Raw genomic sequence first — 23,682 nt, forward strand, 5'->3', positions numbered from 1 at the left:
AACACTGGCTATACAGAACAAAAAATGAATGTGATCATTCTCATTAGGAGGCAGAATTAAAGGCCATTTTCATAACTTGAGCTATGACTTGAGCAGTTGCCAATGGACTGGGTTTTGGTATGCCCTTTGGAAAGCTACAGACTAGTAGATTAAATATACCCCGCTCTGGGGCCACCAACTATAGAAACAAATTTTGGCTACTGAGTGGAAAGTTTGAGTCACTAATGAATTCAGCATCTATGCTTATTAACTGCTATATTGGTCTTTCTTACTCATAGTTTAAGTCTCAAGTCTTCCATGAATCTTATCCTAACTGCTCTATGGATGTCTTCCTCATACAATTCATTGTGTTCTTAAAGTTCCTCTGGGTATTTCTTGCTTCAAGAAATTTTATATAAGCTCTGGGAGGAATCATGTTTAAATGTCTTTGCATTTGTAGTCCGCCTAGGATACCAGTAAATACTGATTTATAGATCCTGTCAAATTATTTCATAGTTGAGAAAATAGAAGCTTATTTTACTTTACTATGGGATATATTTATGTAAACTTTTTAAACCAGTGAAGAAATAGTAATTACCTTCTGAGATCATGGATACTTAATATTTTTATAATTTAGTATTTGTTCCAAGTTTCTGTTTTCACATTTACAGAAAGATCATGATTGATTATTGCTTTCTCTTAGTCCTGTAAAAACTGTATGAACATATGAAAAAGATAAGAATTGGTAGTTTTGAAATATAGGAGCATTTTTTCCAACATGTTATTTACTATTTTATATCAGAGACTTCATCTGAATTGTTCAGATAAAAATATTTACGAAAAAGGAGTTTATTGTCTGTGCCCTCAAAATAAAAACATAACGGGAACTTTTTAGAATAAAACCAAAGCAAAACAGTCCTTTTATTTCTTTCAGATGTTGTTATAGTAGTTTATTTTGAGAAACAACTATATTTGTACTGAAGTTAATATACATGTGTAGGTCAAATAAAACTTTTGTTTGTGTATCTCAATCTTTACATTCTTAAATATGACCACAAAAAGTCTATTTACCTTATTGATTGTAATTGTTTTATTTTATTAATGAAGATTTTAAAAGTAGAATATATATTTAAAATATCTGTATTTGATGTATATTAATGTTTACATTGTATATGTATATATTTACATATGTATGTGTGTACATATTTGATTGTATATATTTGATCTATATGTGTATTTAAATAACATGTATTGAAACAAAAAGTGATATATTTTCAGTGTACAACATTGTAAAATTTAGACATAAAATACAACCATAACTATGCATTGACATTTTGCTCAGTTTCTTTCCATTATCAATTCTATACTTCTTAGATGTTATATTGTAGAACTTTTCAAGTGTGTGCAAATAGAAAAGTACAGGAATACCTTGCTTTACTGCACTTTGCTTTATTGTGTTCTGCAGATACTGCCTTTTTTATAAATTAAAGGTAAGACCACTAGCAAAAAGATTACAGTTCACTAAAGGTTCAGGGGATGGCTAATATATTTTAGCAATAAAGTAGTTTTTTATTTAAGGTATGTGCATTTTTTAAAGACATATGCTACTGCACAGTTAATAGACTACAGTGCAGTGTAAACATAATGTTTATATGCCCTTAAAAATGAAAAAAAAAACTTATGGTATTCACTTTATTGCAATATTACCTTTATTACAGTGTTCTGGAAATGAACCCACAATATCTCTTTGACTATACCTGTACAGTTAAAATCCTTACCAATCACCAATCTTTATGGATTATTAACTCATGGCCAGTTTCATTTTATATCTACTGTCACCAACTTCCTTGTCACCTGTATTCTTTTGAAACAAATCCTAAATTTCATATTATGTCATGTATACATATTTCAATATTTATCACTAAAAGAAGGGGACTGAAAAAACACACTGTTATTATCACACAGAAAAAATATATAATTTTCTAGTTGCATCAAATGTCCAACCAACAGTACATATTTATATTTTGCTTATATATTTATAAGATATAATATTTCAATGTACTATGAATAAATAAAGGCTTATGGTATTATTTGCTCATTGCAATTTACTTGTTTAAATTTGTATCTAAAAATGCTTTTTCATTTGTGATTAGTTGATATATATATTATACCCTGATTTATTTACCCATTCCCTGTTGATGCATATAGGCCATTTATAGTCCAGATAATAGATGCTCTTGGGGTAAAAATCATTGTGTATCAGCCTGTTTCTGAAGTTAGAGTTATGTCTTTAAAATTCTGGGTGTGGCATTGCAGGGTTAAGTGCTATGGAATATCGAAGGCTCTTGCAGTCTTGACTAGTCAGTGGTCCACATTTATTTAATGGAAAAGTTATTTGCTTATGATTTCTGTCTTAAATTTTTCTTCTATTAGACATTTAATTTTATTGTATAAGCTTTTTAAAAATAAAAATCATCCTCTCTGGTTTTAAGGAAGAAAAAAGAACGAAGGGAAATAGAAAAGAAGGGAGGGAAGAAAGAGGGGAGGGAGTGAGTGAGGAAGGGAGTGAAGAAAGAAGGAAGAAGAAAAACAAAGGACTGAAGAGAAAGAGAGAGAGAGAGAGAGAGAGAGAGAGAGAGAGAGAGAGAGAGAACAATTTCAATTAAATGACAGATGGAAAATTCTAACTTTTATCTTAGGAAACTTTTTCTTATCTGCATCTAGTTTTCTACTATCAGACATGATCTCAATTGTAGCAGTTAGTTTTAGAAAGATTTTTGTGTGCTGCTTTGCAGTTTTGGTGTTTTTAACCTTTATAATCAAATTTACCTCTGAGTTCTTCAAGCATTCTTAAATATACAATGCTATATTATTAAAACTTAATAAACAAATATGAGAACAGCCTCAATTTTTATTAACAAACATAGGGAAGGGGTCTCAGCTCAGTTATTATACCTGAATTATAGGAAAAATCAAATATGCTGGGAGGAAATTGCTGTTCCTCAGTGATATTGGCAGAAAACCTTGAGTTTATTGTAATTATCAAGAGAGTATTTTTGTAGGGGCAGGTGATCATACAGGCAAGGAGCAAGGCTCATGTCACAGGTTCAGAAATATTGTGAACACTTTGTTTATTTCTATTATTATTTATATAATACTAAATTATCACATTGTGGCTCTGATATTTTTAAAATATTTAATAGGTTGTATAGTATTTTAACAAATTCTAAGGCACAATTAGTTTTCTTGCAATTGAATTTGAACAAAATAATTTCTAGAGATCACATTTATAGGGTAAAGGTAAGAGAATAAATAAAAAAGTGGTATCATTTTATTATAGTGGAAAAACATACTGAGAGGTGCAATGACACAAATTTTCTCTTCTAAATCTGACACCTTTTGTTTATGGTTGAAGTGTGCTTTCACGTGCTGTTTCTACAATTCTGCAGGATTTTCTGGAGAGAATCAACAGGATGATTAAAGTGTGAGGGGATGGGGAGGGTTAGAAACATTACCTGCTGCCCCTCTCATGTACCCTGCTGTTTCCACCCACAGCCTGTGTAACAATTCCCTCTTCCAGGAGAACACTGCTCAGATCTCACAGGGCCTTATCCCTGAGCTAACTGAAATCGTGACTCAATGTCATGACATTGGTGAGGTTGTCTCCATCCACCATATTAAAAAAATTTTAAAAAGTTCCCCTTTTCTCCCTATCACACTCTAACCCTCTTACCCTGTTTTATCTTCCTTTAAGACACACTATTCACTACCTGAAATTACATCCTCTATTTTTTCATGCTTCGTTTCTGTCTTCTTCATTTTTGTCTGTCTTTACCAGTACTGCAAGTATCTAGAACAACATCTATTATAGAGCAGCCACACAAGAATAAATATTTGTTGAATGAATTAGTGAATTCTTCAATGATGAATTATTGAATATATAAGTGAATGAATAATTTCAGATAGATAGCAAGATTTTAAGATACCCTCACACCTCAAAAATTTTAACACAGATTAGATAAATAGTTATAGTTACACCTTTACAGAACTTAATTGAAAAGTACAGATTCAGGGAATCTCATGAGTTTTGGGAACCAGATAAAACATGTTACCAAATGCATTTTTTCGTTAGAGAATTCATTGTAAAGAGGTCCACATGCAACAGTAGCAATGGCTAGTTGTTTAGATATATATGTACGTAGTTTTAATATACAGAGTTCTTTCTCATGATGTATATTAACAGTTTACTTGTGTAACAAATATTAATATGTACATTGTATTTGTTCCAAGCATTATAACACAGCTTTTGAATGTTGGAAATTAAGTAAGTTTGTATTTTAAATTTAACCAATTCAAAGAACGTTTTGAAAATTCTGTAAACCTATTCATGAACAAGTTCTGGGAAAGGTACATTCTATGTAGCAAAAAGTTATTTTTCTTCTGTTGGGAGATATACAGAAGAGATGGTTGTAATTCTCTACGAGTATAACAGATGCCTTTAACTAAGAATAAGGGTATACAGTATAATTATTTCGTGTTCATTTGTATTTTACATGGAAAATGAAATAGAAGACACTGAGCTTGGAGTGACTTGCAGTTTACTTATGTGGCTTACAAGTGTTAACCATCATTCAGCTTTTTGTAATAATCTCACATTGAAAAATGTACCGCTCTAAATATATGGTGATGGGAAGAGAACTGACTCTGGGTGGTGAACACACAATGTGACATATAGATGATGTATTACAGAATTGTACACCTGAACTCTGTGTAACTTTACTAACAATTGTCACCCCCAGTAAACTTTAATTTAAAAAAAAAATCACAGTTATTTTGCTGTTGTTTTTTGTTTTAAATTTAGTAATTAAGAGTAGATAATCTGGAGCTATAAAATGAGCTATAATGCTTATCACTTTTCCCTTTTGAGTCCATTGTACTTTCTTTAATAATGACTATGGGGTGTTTATGTATTGGTCCCATTTCAAGTCTAGATTTTATACAAGTAGTATAAATTCTAATAATGAATATCTTTTTATATTAACCAATTAGAACAGCAATTGGGCAAACCAGTGAAATTGTAAACTACTGTACCTTATATGTACTTCAACTGAAGTACTTTTTAGGCCTTTCCATGTTAATCTTCCCTATTCTGATGTGAGTACCTGAGAAATGAGCTGTCATAAACACCTCTTATACTTTGCCCTAGTCCTGGTGCATCATAGTTAAACTTTATAATCATTTGTAAAGGGATGTTTGTTTTTGTGACAAATATTCTAAATAAATTAATTCTAAAATTATTCTAAATCAATTAATGTTGTTTAAAAAAAAATGCATCATAATGGAAAATGTAAAAGCATTGATTATTTACAACTGTTATAACTTACCTATTATTTGTAAACAGATCCTGGAAATCCGGTGTGCTTATTCCATTATCCACTGTGGAATGGTGTACCAGAGCAGAATTATAAGTTCACAATTTCATTAAGAAGGTTCCTTGTAGTTCATAGTCACCCATCTCAGTGCTAGTAGTTGTTTCTTGGTTCACTGGTTGTGTTCCCATAGCATTTAAACTGGGAAATGAGAAAAAGTTTACCAGAAAATATATAGGTGAAATAATAGCTGATATCAGTAACAAGAAATTCTGTGAAAGTTTTATAAGTTCAAGAAATAACATGAAGTTTTAAATAATATTTTGAGTTGCTTTTAACTTTCTATTTTGAAACTTTGCATATACATTTGTTTCAAAGAAATCTTTTATCATCTCTCTCTCATGAAATATGTGCTTGATAAATATGTAATAACAGTGAGTTTGAATAATATTCTGGATTTTTCCTTCTTTTGTTCTTATGTACGTTTAAATATAACTATAAGAATTATAGAATGTATAATAATAGAATATGATTCATATTTAGGTGATTGTATTTGGTAGGATAAAATATTTCACTTATACTATAATTTTAAAATATGTTCATTATTTTATTATTTTAAAAGCGGGAAGTCTGTAATACCCAAAATACAGAAAAGAAAATATCAGGAACATCATCATTCAGTGCTTTGCTCTTGAATAACAGATATGCTAAATTCCACTTTGGAGTACCGATGTTCATGATTTCAGATTATTTTTTAATAGAAGTTTAGTTTTCTTGCAATTAACAATGAAAAAAACCCTCAATTTCTGTGTACCTATTTTCTTTCCAAGGGAGTTATACTAACTCCAGAGAGCATTAAAATATAAATTTCATGGAAATATTAGAGTGTGAGAGAGTTATTTTGACAATTTTAGTATAGGGATATTAATATTTATAAAACATCCAATTGAGAATTTACAATGAAATCAGATCTAGGTGGGAATAAAACAAAACAAAACAAAACAAAACAGAATCAATTAAAGCTTTCCCCATACCCAAAATATCAAACTTTAGAAACATTTTGGAGCCATGGCTCTTTTGAAGAATTACCGGTTGAGAATTTTATTTTTCATTCTGTCAGTAATGGCAAGTTTGGTAGAGTTAGACAGTATCATTTGAAATTATCAGGAGATTTACTTAAGCATTAATAAAGTAACAGATGCTGAAGCAGCAGTTGAACTACTACTGTTTGTGTTTAATTTTTTTCTTAATTGCCCAGACTTAGGCCCTATAAGTGTGAAAGCAGTATCTGTATTTTTAACTCAATTGCCTACTTTACTTTCCGTTGTATACTGTATGGTTATTACTTGGTTTGGTGAAAAGCAACTAAAGGCATAGTTCTCAAATAGAAGCTTATGTCTTGGTAAACTTACATGTAGATTCTAGGTTGTGTACTCTATAAAATGTATACAATTTATAGAAGTTTGAAGTTAGTTTTTCACATACATGAAACACACATAACTTTAATCTCATCAAATATTTTTCTTAAACACAACTTAGTGAGTACTAACATGATGGTATGAGCTGATTTCTTATTTATTATGATAACAAAAGCCTCGTTTGCCACAGGGATATTATATGAAACATTTCAGCAATTATTTATTATTATTTCAGTTATATAAATATATAAATCATGCACATTGAAAATTTTAGTGTGGTAAGAAGACAAAACTCAAGAACACTGTCTTCTGTAAAGAAGTTTAGGGAAGTACTGGGGGAAGAATTAGCAATAATAATAGTTTTATTTATTCACCAATTCATTTTTAAACAAATGTTTAATGACTACTCTATGCCAGGCATTGTGCTAGGCACTAGAAGTACACAATTGGGTAACACAGAGAACTCCTTACTCAAACGGAACTTACATTCTGTTGGAAGAAGGTTGACAATAAATGGCAGACTTTCAGGTCACGATATGTTTTTGAAGAAAATGAAAACATGGTAAGGAGACAGAGAGTGACAGAATGAGTGATCAAAAAAGATCTCTTTGAGTGACTGACATCAGAACAGACATGTGAATGAAGAGAGATAATAAGCCATGTGGATATATAAGGGGCAAGCTTTTCAGGCAGAAGGAATAGCAAGTAGAAAGGCCTTGAGACAAGAATGTGTCCACATATTTAAAGATTAGAAATGCAGCTAGAATTGTTGGAGCAAAAGTAATCCAACTAAGGCCAGAAGTGTGATATGATCTGATGCTGATGAAGTAGCCAGGGGTCATCTCTTATAATACTTCATATTCTGAGATTAGATTTGATTATATGTGTGATAGAAATCGTTGGAGCATTCTGAGCATGAAACAATAACCTGATATGAGGTCAGACAATTAAGTTCATGAGCTTGTTGCAACGATGTTGCTAACATTTTTTGATATCAAAGGGGTTATTCATTATGAATTTGTACCAACTGGAGAAACAGTTAACTAAGTTTACTATTTGGAAGTGCTGAAAAGGCTGAATGAAAAAGTTAGATGAAAACTACCTGAATTTTTTTGCCAACAATTCATGGTTCTTGCATCACGACAATGCTCAGCTCACAGGGCAGTGTCTGTGGGGGAGTTTTTAGCCAGTAAACTAATAACTGTATTGGAACACCCTGCCTACTCACCTGATCTGGCCGCCAATGGCTTCTTTCTTTACCCGAAGATGAAACATTGAAAGGAAGACATTTTGATGGCATTCAGGACGTCAAGGGTAATACAAGGACAGCTCTGATGGCCATTCCAGAAAAAATAATTCCAAAATTGCTTGGAAGGGTGGACTAGGAACTGGCATTGGTGCATAGTTTCCCACGAGGAGTACTTCGAAGGTGACTATAATGATATTCAGCAAGAAGGTATGTAGCACTTTTTCTAGGATGAGTTCGCGAACTTAATTGCCCGACCTCATATGTGTTTTAAAAAGAACTTTCTGGTCTTTGAATGAATACACTCTAGTCAGATAAGAATGAAAGCAGGGAACCAATAAGGAAGTTACTGAAATTGTCCAGGAAATGTGACGTTGTGACTTCAGGAGGTGGACAGTAGTGGAGGGTGGTATCATATATAAGTGGCTATGTAGCATTTGAATGATTTAAATATAAGTGAATCAAATTTCCATAAAACAAAAGACAAAGTATTTGTTCATATTATACATTCCATATAGTTTAGGAAAGTGTGATCTCACTTATAAGTGACATTGATATGCATAATTAATTAACTTAAATGTCTTAATTAAGCTAGTTAAAATATTTCCAATTTGTTCATCTGCACTTACTACTTTAATAACTTACTAAACATTTCACAACACTGTGGGGGGTGGGAATCAATGTTTAGAACTGGTTTTTCATTGTTAAATTGTAAGAACTTTAAGAAGGATTCATAAGAGGTTTCATTGACAAGATCATGTATTATAAAATAATATCGTTATGTTCTTTGATTACTAGTACTTCGTAAATGTTTCTCAACGTGATCACATTTGAGGTCATTGTGTCATTCATGAATATAAGCTTTGTTATCTATTTTTTGTATTACATATTAGATATTAGACCAAAAAATAATGTCACCATTGTTCTGTGAGACTTTAGTCAAAGGATTGCTATTAATTATATAATTCCATTAAAAGAATTATTCTGTTTTCTCTAGGTGGTTAGTTCACTAGAAATTATATTAATGTATAAATAAATCTTATTTCTATAGTAGAACAGGATAAAAAGTTTAATTTTAAATTCTCTGAGGGGTTTTCTTTGAAAAGTTTAGTAAGTTAAATTGAAACTATATTCAGCAAACATTTACTATGCAGTTCCTTGGTGTCAGATTTATCCTGTGCTCTAAAGATGTTAACTTATGATCAGAGGACTGAGTACGACAATTTGGAAGAGTTTCACATAGACTGATAGACTATTAAATTAATATTTATTAAATTAATAAGGTTGGTGCTGTCCAGGCACCTTTGTAAAATTTCTAGAGAGGACTACTTTAACATTCCCTTAGTTCAGCGCTATGTGCTTTGATTGAAGGGAATGCCTGCGAGTTTCAAAGTGCTTAAACTCTCATAGGAACAACACAGTTACAACGGTATGTACGTCCAAAAATCTCATCTCATATTAGTTGACTTATACGTGGAAAAAGATCAGAAATAATGCATCGTAAAGTATTGTTATGTATTCAGTTACACGGTTAAGTTTACTTGGGCTATAAAAATACACATAAGAGACATGGATGTTTATCGAATGTTCAGAAGAGGCTTCACAGAAGGAAACGGACCGGATATGTGCCTTATGGAATCTGTGTAGTGGAGACAAGGAAAGATCATTTTGGGCAGATGATTTTCTATATTCTATAATATAGAAATAGTATAGAAAAAAAAGTTATGATGCATTTGAATGATTGTACAAGAAAACTTGTGAGAAATGAGTATGGTTAAGTCACCTTTGGAGCCATACTTGCCTTAAACTCTAATGATTCTTTTTGATCTGTAAAAAGGAAATCAGACTACAAATCTGGTAGAATTGTCGTGAGGATTAATGGAAGTGATATAGGCAAAGAATATAACTCAGTCTTGGCCCATATTGGATACATTTAATACTAGCTAGTACTACGTATGATATTTCTTTTTCCTGCTGCTGCACCCTCCCAATTCAGTCCTTTGTCATCTCAGACTCTTTCTTCTGTTGTAACACCAATATAATTGTGTGTTAAAGCCTTCAAAGACCAGTAAGAGAGAAGAATTGAGCTCTCCCTTTCCTTTGTACTATTCATATGACACATAATTTAGTTATTTTTTATTTTGCTGAAATAGATTTTTAAAACAATTTTGACCACTGACTTTTTCTAATATAAGATTACTTTTTTCTTTAAAGTAAAAAATCAATTACTAAATCTATTTTTCGCTAAATCAAAGCTTGTATCTAAAGAGATAAAAAGTTCTTAGATTATTTAATCAGGCTCTTTTCTTCCCTGCTTTGTCTTTAATACTATGAGATTTGATGGGAAAATACCACATCTACCAATACAAACATTTTTAATATAACAACATTTTGATTAGATTTCAAAATTATTATATTATTAATAAACTTGTAATGAAGTTATATCTTATTTATAGAGGATGTTATTGTTTATAAATAAATGTTCATCTTTCCTGCTGCAAGATAATCCTTGGAATTGTTTAAATGGACTTAAAAATATCTTTGGTGTGCAGTTAGAGATTGCTTATATTTGATGATATTTGATAAGTTTTATGTATTTACTATTAATAGTAACAACCAAATTCTAATTAATTAATCGACATAACACATTAAATCCTACTTCGGATATAGTTAAAACAACCCTTTGATATTTTTAAAAAATTAATAGACTTTTTTAGAGACGTTTTAGGTTTATAGGAAAATTGTGCAGAAAGTGGAATTTCCATCCTACCGCAGCCTACCCACCCCCACAGTTTCCCTTATTATTAACCGCTTCCATTAGTATAATACATTTGTTACAGTTGATGAACCATTATTGATACATTATTATTAGCTAAAGTCTATAGTTTATATTAGGGTTCATTTTCATGTTGTGCAATTTTACGGGTTTTGATAAATGCATGGTGTTATGACCCACCATGAGAGTTCTCACAGAATAGTTTCATGGCCCTTAAAGTGTTCTGTGCTCCACTTATTCATGTCTCCCCGGTTAACCTGAGCCCTTTGCAACCACAGTCTTTTTAGTCTTCATAGTTTTCCCTTTTCCAAATGTCATGTAGTTGGAATCATACTATGTATAGCCTTTTCAGACTGACATCTTTCATTTGGTGATATGCATTTCAGGTTCTTCCACGTCTTTTATGAATTGATAGCTCATTTCTTTTTATTGCTGAATAATCTTTCATTATATGGCTGTACCACAATCTGTTGATCCAGTTATTTTTTATTTAATGTTTAAAAGTGTCTGTTTATATTTTCGGGTCAAACAACTAATTTCTTTTATAATTGAAAGTATTTCACTGTAACTTTTTTGTCTTTTTTCCATTTTCATATTTGGAATTAAAATTTTATTTTAGACAAGGCTAAGTAAAATTTGAAATTTGAGGTATGCCTTGTCAATCCCATTAATATAAGCCTATAGAATAACCTTTTTTGGAATAATATAGTGGTTTTGATTTAATATATGTTGTTTGAATTGTTTCTTAACTTATGTTAATCATTTTGAATTAAAAATATTTTACCAGCTTAAAGTGTATTCGCTTATATGCTTTATATGTGGTGAAGTTTTGCTTTTCCTGTCCCTAAGAAGAGAGAAGTTACAAAGTGAAGTGGCACATAGATAAACTGTGTTGTATGTATATTCAATCTCTCGAACAAGAGAGGTTCACCTGGAATCTTTGTTTCATAAATTATCACTTTCTTTCCATAATAAAATTGTTTATTTTCTCTAACCATCTTTACTTCCTTCCTTTCTGAGAAGTACTGTCTCCTTCCTGTGCAACACTCCATCTGCTTGAACCCTGCATTCACCCTCTAAATTCTCATAGACTGTAATCTGTTTAATCACTGCCCTTCTTTCTGTATATTTTCCTTTTGATCTCTACAAACTCTTTCATAAATGAGTGAATGAATGAGTGAATGTTTCCATTATTCTATTTCTGTTTTCTGAGATGCAAGTCATTGTTATTTCTAAGTATAGATTCCAATAGTTTGGGTTTATGTCCTGGTTCCAGTACTCAGTTAGCGCTATGAAAAGGAACACGTTTATAACTTCTCATGAATTCAGTTTCCTTATCTGAAAATGGGAGTAACAGTAGGATTGTGTAAAGGTTAAATGTGACAATTCATGTTAAGTCCTTGGCACAGTGCCTGTTGCACAGCAAATTACTAAATTGATATTTTCCTTGATTTATGAATATGAAATATGATACACTCCCCAGGAACGTGAAGACCTGTTTTTCGTTTCTAATTTTTAGGGAAATGTCTTTCTCTCTCCATAGTTATTCTCAAAGATACTTTATCCAAATATCTGAGTGCTCCCTCTTCCCCCCACACTCTCAATACACAAATGCACACAAACACGTATCCAGAATAATAGCGTCAGTAAACCTAGCCTTTTAGAGAAGCTTCTTCTATAAATCCTCCAACAATCCCTGAGCTGAGGAAATAGTATAGGCCCAATTTTAGTCTTTTATGTCTTTCCATAGCTTTTTTTTAAAATTAAAATTTATTGGAGTGACAATTTTTAGTAAAGTTACATATATTTCAGATGTACAATTCTGTAATACATCATCTATAAATCACATTGTGTCTTCACCACCCGGAGTCAATTCTCTTTCCATCACCATATATTTGATCCCCTTTACACTCATATACCACCTCTCTTCTGCCTTGCCCTCTGATAAACACTAAACTATTGTCTGTGTCTATGAGTTTTTCTTTCTTCATTTGTCTTTTTCTTTTGTTCTTTTCAGTTTTATATACCTCATATCAGTGAAATCATATGATTCTCTACTTTTTCTGTCTGATTTATTTTGCTTAGCATTATGATCTTGAGATACATCCATGTTGTCACAAATGGTACTATTTCGTCTTTTTTCTTATGGCAGAATAGTATTCCATTGTGTATATATACCACAACTTCTTTATCCATTCATCTGTCGAAGGACACTTTGGTTGTTTCCATGTCTTGGCCACCATAAATGAAGCTGCAATGAACGTTAGAGCCCATATGTCTTTATGGATAAATGTTTTCAGATTTTTTGGATAGATACCCAGGAGAGGGATTGCTGGGTCTACATAGCTTTTTACAATGAGCATGTCTTCTGTATTCTCTGAAAAATCAGTACATATATATATATATATATATATATATATATATATATATATATATATATGGAATTGTGGAAATATAGCTTCTCATCATAGATAGGAATAGATGCCAATGTTATTTTAAAATATTGTAGTTATTTCTGTCCCTGTATTAGAGCTTAAGTTCATCCCTGATAAATGTTTATAACATGATGAGTGAAAAGCATTAGTAATTTAACATATTTAAGCTACCATGGAAAATCAGCAACTTTATGACAATTGAAAAACTCATTTCCTAACGCAATTTAAGCAAACCTTCAAGGATTTTCATTAAATAATATGAAACAAATTCGAGGGATAGAAAGAAACTCAGGGACAGTAAACACCATCACATTAAAAGATGATTTTCACCATGTTAACTAAAGATAAAAGCTTTTAATTATAATTGGTAGTGTTAAAACCAGAAAAAAAAGAGTTGAGTATCAGCTAAATAATTTGGGGTAGCTATTATTATTATTATTACCAATTAGAATTTACCAAAGTATTTAGAAAATCATAATTGATGTTAAATGTTTTTATAGTTTAGATTCAAAGTAATTACAGAATGTTCAGTAGCATAATTCAGGTACTGAATGCATAATTGTTTCTTCAGTGTTTTCACCATATGTTTTTTTTCTTTCCCTTTATACTTGCAATATAAATCTTGGTTTGCTAATCCAAAAGCATATAGAAATGAGTGGCAGAGTAAATCAGATACTTCAATTCAGAGTGAAGAATGCTTTAAATGTTAATGCAATCCCTACTGAGACAATTCGCAAGTGTAAAGTCTTTGTTTTAATTTGGTTACTGACTTCTTTCTTGTGACTTAGAACCATTTTTGTTTTTCTTTTTTTTTTCTTTTTTATGTTTACCTCTACAGAAAGCTGACCTTGCAGTTGCTCCACTGGCTATTACCTACGTTCGAGAGAAGGTCATCGACTTTTCCAAGCCCTTTATGACACTTGGAATAAGTATTTTGTACCGCAAGCCCAATGGTACAAACCCAGGCGTCTTCTCCTTCCTGAATCCTCTCTCCCCTGATATCTGGATGTATATTCTGCTGGCTTACTTGGGTGTCAGTTGTGTGCTCTTTGTCATAGCCAGGTAACATGCTCACTTTTGTGATTTTTTTGGCAATTGTTACCTCCTTTTCTAACTAATAATTGTCAAAAGTCACAATCAATTTTACTTTTTCTTTACTTCCCATGGGATGCTGAAGAATAATGAACTTTTAGGAGTCATGTAACTTAATAAAATGTACTATGATGCCTTTTTGGGCAGAAAGCATGCTGGTTGTGTCAGTAAGCTATAATTGTGGTAGAGTTTACATTTCTTAATCAAAACCTAAAAGGAGTCCAAATCACTGTGATCTAAAAATTATTTCTTCATTTTGAAGATTTCTCTTGAACCAGACAGCAAAGTACTATTATCTTTTTACTAAATTGAATTAATAAATCAGTCACAAAAAAACCCCAAGTGGTAAAATTTAAAAGGTGTTTTTCTTTTTTTTTTTTTTTAACAAAGGCTAATTAAATATAAGAATTTTAAATGTCAAAAGACTACCATGATTTTCTACATACAATTCATCATCTTTTTTTCACAGAATAAATATATCACCACAAAAATCTGCTTTATTTTGTTGACACATAGGGTTTTTTCAATCATAGGATCAGAAAGTCAAATGCCTAGTTTGAAACTATGTAGTTTTATATTTACATAATAGTCTTTATAATCTATAATATAGTTTAATCTATGTTGCTTTTGCTACTTTATTGTTATTCTGGAAGTGGAAATCTGTAGTCATTTTTCATTTTGCTTAACTCAGTCTCAAATTTTTAACAGATCATTTTAATATGATTCAGTTTTCTTTTGCCTTAGTTAAGAAGGTAAAGCTATCCCTCAGGACTCAGACCACTATTGTTACTCTAATGAGCTTGAGGTCACATATTCATTACGTATAGACTTTGAATTTTTTTATGTTCTAGTATACATCAAAAAGGTAGCTCTAAATCCAAGATGAATTAGAATTCTACCTGTAGTTTTTCATGTTGGTAATATTTACAATTTATAACTATAAATAAGATTTTTCTGTCCTCTCTTCAAAATTAAGTATTAAATACGTTTTTGGCGGGGTTTAATTACATTAAATAGGTTCTTCTGATCAATTTATCACTAAGGATATTTGTCCTTCCTTGAATTTTTATTTTTTCAATGAAATTATGTATATTTTCCTATCAGTAAAAAACATTTAGTTCACTGAATTAAATAAAAAAGCAATCAATTGTAGAAATAGCATAATATTTATATGTATTTACTTTTTTATAGTTACACACAAATATTTTGATACATTTACACATGAATATTATACAAATTTATAATATTTTACCTAATTGGATCAATATTAACACTTGAATGCTTCAGGCAATGATCATTTGCATTTGACTAAAACTTTGTATTGAAAACACATCTACATATAGCTTTTGTAGCTATATGGTAGATTGTGTTAAAATTTTTATTTGAAGTTTGGAGTTTTCCCACAAAATGGAGAATTTGAAATATGAAGTTCTTAAGTTTTTATCTCCAACTTTACATACTTTGTGAAAATAAAACAGCTTTCTCATTTTTGGTCATCTTTGGACAAAGTATATCCTTTTTATAGTGACCAACACAACCTATCCTGTTTCATATGTATTCAGAGTTCAAGGATTATAGTTTAAATTATTCAATAGCTAGAGAACTCTGAAACCTCCACAGGGCAAACAGAAAAATAAAACTGTAAAATATAGAAAAAGCCAAAATATGGAAAAAATCTTCAGGTACACCTGTTTCTTCTTAATCAATTAAATGAAATTTCTTGGGTAGTATATAAACAAAGCCGGGGGAAACAGTTCTGAGACAATTCTGAGGCAATTATGTGGGTATCAGTCAAGTTGAATTAAGTCTAATTGTAGTTTCCAAGGGATCTTAAACCGAGACAATTGGGTACCTCAAATTCATATTAAGAATTTTAGATAGCCTATTTTCTGAGCCCAAATCTTCTGAAATTAGATTCAAAAGCAAATACTTAAAAGTGGATTCTTTTTCAGCTTAAAAGTACATTTGCAAATAGAGGTATGTGGTATGGATATACACTTACCTAACTTTCAAAATATTTCTATAACTTTCACTTTATTAAATCATCAAATAACATAATAATATAACATCTGTAAAATTATGGTAACTTGTGTTAATTTTACACAAAAGAAATACATCAGATCACTCTATTTGAAAACATAACATTAACTGGTGTACCATTTATTAGTGTCTTTAATTTTTCAAATATTGCTGTTATATTTTGTCATTAGTTAAAAATGATTTATTTCAGCGTCTTATTCAATGATGCAAAAAGTCTCATATATTTTAAAAATCAAGTGCAGCTTCTTCATTCATGGGCAAATTAATAGGTAGACTGTTAAATAATAAACAGTTAGATATCCTATATTAAGTTATAAATAACATTAGATATTCTTGGTAAAATAATACATAATATAACAATAAACCATAGATTCTTTCAGAATATTTTGCTCAACTCTCAATATTAAAATAATTTCATGTAAATATTGCCATATCATTGAAAATGCAGTAAAAAATAAGATTAAAACATAATTTATTGTGTAGTGTCCATTTAAATTCTAAAGTAAACCTCCTAAACCAAATGAACTTGTATAATTAAAATCCAATCTAATGGGTATTGAATTCTTGCTACCATGAAGAAGTTCGTAATACATAAATGCAGACAAAATGTCCAAGTTTCAATTGTAAAACTTAATTACCTTTCTAATTTAAATGGAATCATGATATTTGTTATCAAGATAAATTTGCAGTTTATTTTACCTATAAATAAATACCTATTGACCTTGAATGAAATTCATGGACATATTTAATAGTTATATGAATTTTTATATATTCTATGTATTTTAAATATGCTTTTCTAATACACAACTATAGAGAAATACACAACTATAAAGGAAAGAAAGCATTAAACAGATTGTTAGTTATTAGAATAGTAGATTTGAGGCTTATTGAATTATCTGCTATATCATAATATTAACAATATTAATTTTATGATAAATTAAGAACTGTTCATAATTGTTAGAATTTGTTTTTGTTTTTGTTTTCAGTTGGATTTAAAAGTAGATTGTGATAACCTTTGTAAAATTTCCCCTCACCCTTATTTTATAAGAAAAAGATAACCTATAAAATGCTTAACAAATGCTCTAAAATGTTTAACCAGTTTTAACAATGAGATATATGATCTTATTTGTCTGGCTGGGTGTGGTTTAAAAATGTGTGATCTCTTGTAAACAGTGGTATTATTGTTTATAGCATAATGACATAACCAGCATGCTTACCTGAATTAGCTAAGAAGTCTTATTTAAGAGTAGAGATGAACCTGAGGTACTGTGTTCTAGACATAGAATGGCCTTATCCCAAATATCCTAACAATAGCTCGTGGCTGACAGAGGGTTAGGAAGAAATCTTGTCCATGATGGGCTTGTACTTAATCATATTTACCCCTAAACCCTTTTCCGTCTTTCTATTCTTTTCTTTCTTTGACCGAGGTATACTAGTATAAATATGTTAGTCATATAAAAACTGTTTAGAGAATTCACCCTTTATACTAATAATGACAGGTATTTTTCACCTTGCTTCAAATATTTCCTTTGTTAAAGAACAGATGATATTGATACAATAGATACTATTTATAAAATGAGTCAATTTAAATTCCCATAATATTTTGTATATATATTTTCTTTTTCTTTTAACCATATTTGTCTCCAAGACAACCAGAGCTGTTCTTCTGAAGCATGTAAATCTTGGTCTAGGATTCTTAGTAGTTTGTTACACAGAGATGAATAACTAAAGACTAAACTTAAAAGAAGGGAATAATGGTACACAAATTTCCCTCCAACAGGATTGATGTAACTTTAATAATTATTCACTAACTTTATGAGAACATTGCATATATTATTCTGATATTAGCTTTTAAATATTAAATACAAATAAGCTCTGGAGAAGAAAAACATAACAATGTACCAAATTTTGTATTAAGGCTATTATTGCACAGAAATTTCTTAGGTGACGTAAATGAAGAAATTAACATGGTCAAAATGGGAAAGAGAGTAAAAGAAGGCAAGCAGTATTGACTAACTTGGCCTTCTTAGCAAGAAAACAAATAAAAGAATATTCAATGTGTTAAATACATAACATTAGTTTTTCTAAGTAAAAAAGAATACAGAATTTCTTGTGTGCTTTTGCATTGAATCACTTTGCATTGTTTTTAGAATATTATCTATTGTGTTGTTGAATTAAGCAGCAGGGGATGGCATCCTGAGAATTTGCTCAAGGGTTCATTATTACAGTGACCACCAGGACTGTCTTGACATATATTTTGGCTCTGACATGGTCTGGTCACAAGATGAGAAGGCTGTTGTCTTACTGAGAGTCTTTATACTTGTAAAAGTGTTGTTTATTTCTGTTGGAGCTCAGAGGTAAAGATATTCTGAACATAGTGTTTTCAATGATATAACTGAGTCTAGAAAGCCATGTCCAAAGTGCTTTCATTAACAGCTTTATCTTCACTCCTGACTAGTGTACAGTAGCTTTTATATTCCTGTCACAATGATGGGTGACATTTAATGTACGGTGAAGGGCAACAATGAATTATTATGCACTTGGAAATGGATTACTGTTTTGGTGGGATGTTCAATGTTAAACTAATCTGCTGTCAAAAAACTGTTGTCACATTGAAATGAAATGCCAATTTTGTTGTGTGCTTTTGCCACCAACTTGCCCACCTCTTACTGTAAAACCATTTCGTTTTACCTTTCCATAACAATTTTACATGTAGATGTATTTTACTTTTATTTTATAGTCAATTTTTTTACTCAAGTAAATTTCGGGGAAACCTATCTGTTATTCCTCTTCCCATTTAGTAATTTTCCTACAATTTAATGAACATCTGGTTTGAAATAGTGCTGTTTTACTAATATGCCTTTCACACACAAGCAGGTGATTATTAAAATTGATTATATTAATAGACACCTTAATTATGGACCTTGAGGTCAACATTGATTAAAATTAAATGCACTTTTCAAACTATGTTTCTACAGGAGATGAAGTTATGTCAACATTAGTTTTTCCTTTTTTTTCCTCCCACAATTGTTATTTGGTAAATCCATTATAAGATAATTTACCTCTTTATTATTAATACTTTCAGTTATGTTTTTGGTTGCAAAGTAGACAAGGAGTCACTAACCCATTAAATAATTCTTAATTGGTATAATTAGTAGAACCAAACCAATTGAAAGTAAGGTGAGTCAGTGAATTCTTTTTAGCTATGGTGAATACGGTATGTAGATAATTAATGCAGTAGAGATTTTGACTGAAATCTGCATAGGACAAAGAAGAGAATCTCAATCATCATGAGAGAAAATAAACATATTTGCCACCTCTCAGTTTTATAGTTATGCTAGATATTTATAATAATAAAAGATAAGAGAAAATGTTAAGAAAGACAAAGACAATTTAAAATTAAAGTGCTTCTCTGTAATCTGTAATCAAATGCTTATTGGCATATTCCTTTAAAGATTATTGTACTTGAGTTTATTTCACAAGTTTCTACATATATTTCCAAATTACTTTTTCACAGAATATATTTTTGATTGTTAGAACAAAATTAAGTATAAATACAAGAGCGGAAGTTTGACTTTCTTTTTAAAGTTTTCATATGTGGATTAATTATTTGCCTCTGTATCTTTCCTTGTCTCAATGACCAATTTGAATTCAAAGACTTCTAAAAACAAAAAGGCTGCCTCTCTGTGTAGTCACAGCAAGTGTCTCCACTCAATAAATATCTTGGCCAATGAGCTTCTGAGAATGAAGTCACCCTATGATAATTTGTTTCAATTTAGAAGTTTCACAAATGTCTAGCTCAGTAAATCACATAAACTAATTTTAATAAATTACAGTATATAGAGTCACATTAAGAAACTCAGGAATGCTAAAGACTTGAATCATAAGAAGTAATAGTATGTAAAAAATTATTTTTTCTATGAAAGATTTGGAAAAGAGGGTTAGTGGCTTCTTTGGCAGTTGCTACCATGTCTCATACATTTCTAAAAGCTAATTCAGATTGAAAAACTAATAGGGTAAGAGCAATGCTGCGGATGGCTTGCTTCTCTTCCTTTTTATTCCTTACTTTTCCTTTTTTGGGGGTCATCAGAAGGAAATTCTTTGAGATGATTTTCAAGAACCAACAAGATAAAGAGAACCCAGCATTTTTCACCAAGTGCTGCACTTGTTCCATGTTTTCTATTTTCTAGGTAGCTACTCCTCCCATAGCTGTAGACTAGAGAATTGTGTGTAAGAAGCCATCTCCCTAGATTATTTTGTCTGCGTTAGTTATCAAAACAAAATTGTGCTTCTGTTTTTCCATAGCCACTAGGAAAATGGTTCCCTTGCATTTTGGGAGGTGGGGTTCTCAGTCACCTAAGAAAGGTCTTCACAGTCCAAAACTATCCTAAGAAAGTCAGTGTCCTTTAAAAAAAATTAACAGTGTTCTTTATGAAATATTTTAATCTACAATATGTAGTCAAGAAATGTGCAAGCTTTTATGTGAACATACACCTAGTAACAGTGGAATCTGTGCAGGAATCCAGTGAAAAAAAGATGAGAAAATGAAATGTTCACTCGTTTTTTTAACTTTTTTTTTTTTTTTTACATGTCTTTGTACGATGATTGAGTACTCTACTCAAAAAGAAAAGAAAAACAAAGCACTTGTCTTGAGGAATATAGAGAATTAGGTCATTTTTTTTTTTTTTTTCACAGTAAACATGACACCTGACTTCATAAAAATTTTACCTAGGTAAAGCCGTTCTTTTACTGTGGATTCTTTGGTGTAAGAGTTCTTTCAGACGGATGTTTTCCTAATAGTCTTGTACTGGGCTCGTTGGTTATGTGGAGGAAGTCATTGAGGGAGAAAAGGCTGAAAAATAATACATATTGTTTATCAGCAATAGTCAAGTTATATTTGAGAAGCATGAAGAGATTAATTTATTAGCTTCTTTTATTCAGTAATTGTATGTTTTCATGGTTAAAGGAACAAATAGATACACATCACCTCCCCATACCATCCTGGCAAATGAGATTAGAGAGGTTTTCTTTTGTTTAATTCTATTATTGTTTTGCAATTCTAATTTTTCATAAGGAGGAAAATTGTTCTAAAGAAAAGAAAACAGATTTAGAAGAAAACAGAAAACAGATTAGGAAAGGAGCTGGTTTCACTTGGTTCTTTCTGACTATCACGTTAAATTCACCTTCCACTTTTTTCATCCAAGGGTTTAGAAAAAAATGTTGGCTACCTATTTTTTTAAGGATGCTATATTAAATATTTGTACTACATGTTAGCAGTACATTATTTTATAATATTATAACAGGTGATACTTAATAGAATCACCTTTGTTAACTACACATGCAGTGTGTCTTCCTCTTTAGATTTACAAATAAGAAAGCTTAATAATATTTCCAATCACTCGGCACCTAAACAGGAATCATTAGCAAGCCACACATGTGCAGTTTTGCCTTATAAATCTATTCTCTAGAAATGCTCACTTCTCTCCCATGAAAATTACTAGCTGCGTATAGTGAAAAATCGAACTACATTGTGAGCTTTTCTGAAGACTCAAAATACTATTGATGTTTTTATTTATTTTTTCATAATACGTAGGTGTGGGGAAAATATCATCAATATTAATGAAAATGTATGGATGCATTTTTAGTGGTAATTTATGACTTGATTTCTTCATGCTATGTAAAATAATGCACTCTATCCAAATAATTAATGAGTAGGAGATATAGTGTCATCCACCAGTATAACTTCATTCATTAGAGCATGTCACAACACCTTAATTGCTATATTTTTTTACATTCCATTACATAATTACATCATTCAAGTTAAATTGTTTTCATATCAATCCTGTTGGGTGTATATATATATATATTTGGAAAAATATCATCGCTCTCTCAGGTAGCAATAGAAATTTCAATATGGTATTTGGGTAGACAGAGCTTGATAGCATTTTTAAAATATATATAAATAGAATTAGTAAAACAAATGACAACACAAACTATTCTATTGATTTTCAACACTATAAAATGTGAACTTATCTCTGTTAGAAATATGTTAATTTTATACCTGTTATTGAAATTTTGTTTGGAAACCCAGAAATTAACCTGACAACCTTTGTGACAGAAAACTGTATTAATGAAGTTATTATACACATCTGCACTTTAAGCTTATAGTAATTTTATTTTGTCTAATGTACACTGGATTGAGACATAATTTTAGTTTCAATACCTTATAGCATCCATAAACAATAACTTCCACATTCCCAGCCCCGACAACCACTAGATATAACTTAATTTCCTGCTATTCTTTATAAGAGAGAGGTTTAACCCTAAATTATTTTAAAACATTTCCCATTTTCATGTCTGACTACTCCTGAGATGATAAAATGAGGTGAAATGAATTTACAATAGATTTCACTATTAATATAATGGACTTAATATTTGAAGCAAAGGTGAAATTGTAGGTTTTGAATGTTACTGGCATGATAAACATTATAAACAGAATAGGGCTACAACTGTCATCTAAGTTGGTTCAGAATATGCACCTGAATATTATTTTAACATAATAAAATTAGGTAAGTGTTCCCTGCTTCCCTTACTATTATTGGTACTAAGAATGGGGGTGCTGGGAGGTGTATTTGAATATAAGGTTAGCAATTCACGAGACTAAACTGAAGATATGTTTTGGAAACTAATATGAATAAAGTGATTTTTACCAAAATAAATTGAAAACAGTGAAAATTTTGCTTGTAAAAATAAGATTCACACTTAGGGAAAGTATGTTGATTTCAAAATTTTCATTTTACTACTTCAGTTTTCAATTAGGACTTCAACTGTTTTTAATCAGGAAGATACTAAAGTTATTGTTTAAAATCTTTCTTCCAAAAATTTAAAAATATTTCTATCTATATTCTTAATTCAGAGATTTGAGTTGAAAACAATACTAGTAAATGTTTTCCAAACATACTTCAGTTGTTTTAGATACGGAACTGCGTATGCAGTGCGTACATTTAACTTTTAAGTATTTTATTGATATATTTGATATAATACAGTGTAATTTCAAAGGATATGCAGTTGGAAGAAAATAAAGTCCACAATTCATTAATCCTTGTGAAACTTTTATTGAAGTTTATTTTATAGTAAAAATTCAATAAGAAAAAATAAACCCTTATGTGCCTTGCATGTTTATGGTACCTGGTTTGCTATTTTTATGTAATCCAGATATCTGCATATTAGCTGAATCAGTTTAACGTCCAAATGATGCTGGAAAACAAAATGCTACATTCGAAGACTAGCTTCTAGTTCTTGTTGATTACATTATTTACTTATCGAG

General features: G+C 30.7%; 1 protein-coding gene across 6 annotated transcripts in view; it reads left to right on the plus strand.

Moving 5' to 3' along the window:
* GRIK2 (glutamate ionotropic receptor kainate type subunit 2) overlaps nt 1-23,682 on the plus strand; it is a 590,198-nt gene that overhangs the window by 429,285 nt on the left and 137,231 nt on the right. For all 6 annotated transcript variants that reach the window (XM_074333341.1, XM_074333342.1, XM_074333338.1 and 3 more), the window contains exon 12: nt 14,062-14,285. In XM_074333341.1, coding sequence (XP_074189442.1) covers nt 14,062-14,285 — 224 coding nt within the window. The remainder of the gene's footprint in view (nt 1-14,061; nt 14,286-23,682) is intronic.

The sequence above is a fragment of the Rhinolophus sinicus genome, linkage group LG05 (genome assembly GCF_036562045.2).
Source record: "Rhinolophus sinicus isolate RSC01 linkage group LG05, ASM3656204v1, whole genome shotgun sequence".
Classification (NCBI taxonomy): domain Eukaryota; kingdom Metazoa; phylum Chordata; class Mammalia; order Chiroptera; family Rhinolophidae; genus Rhinolophus; species Rhinolophus sinicus.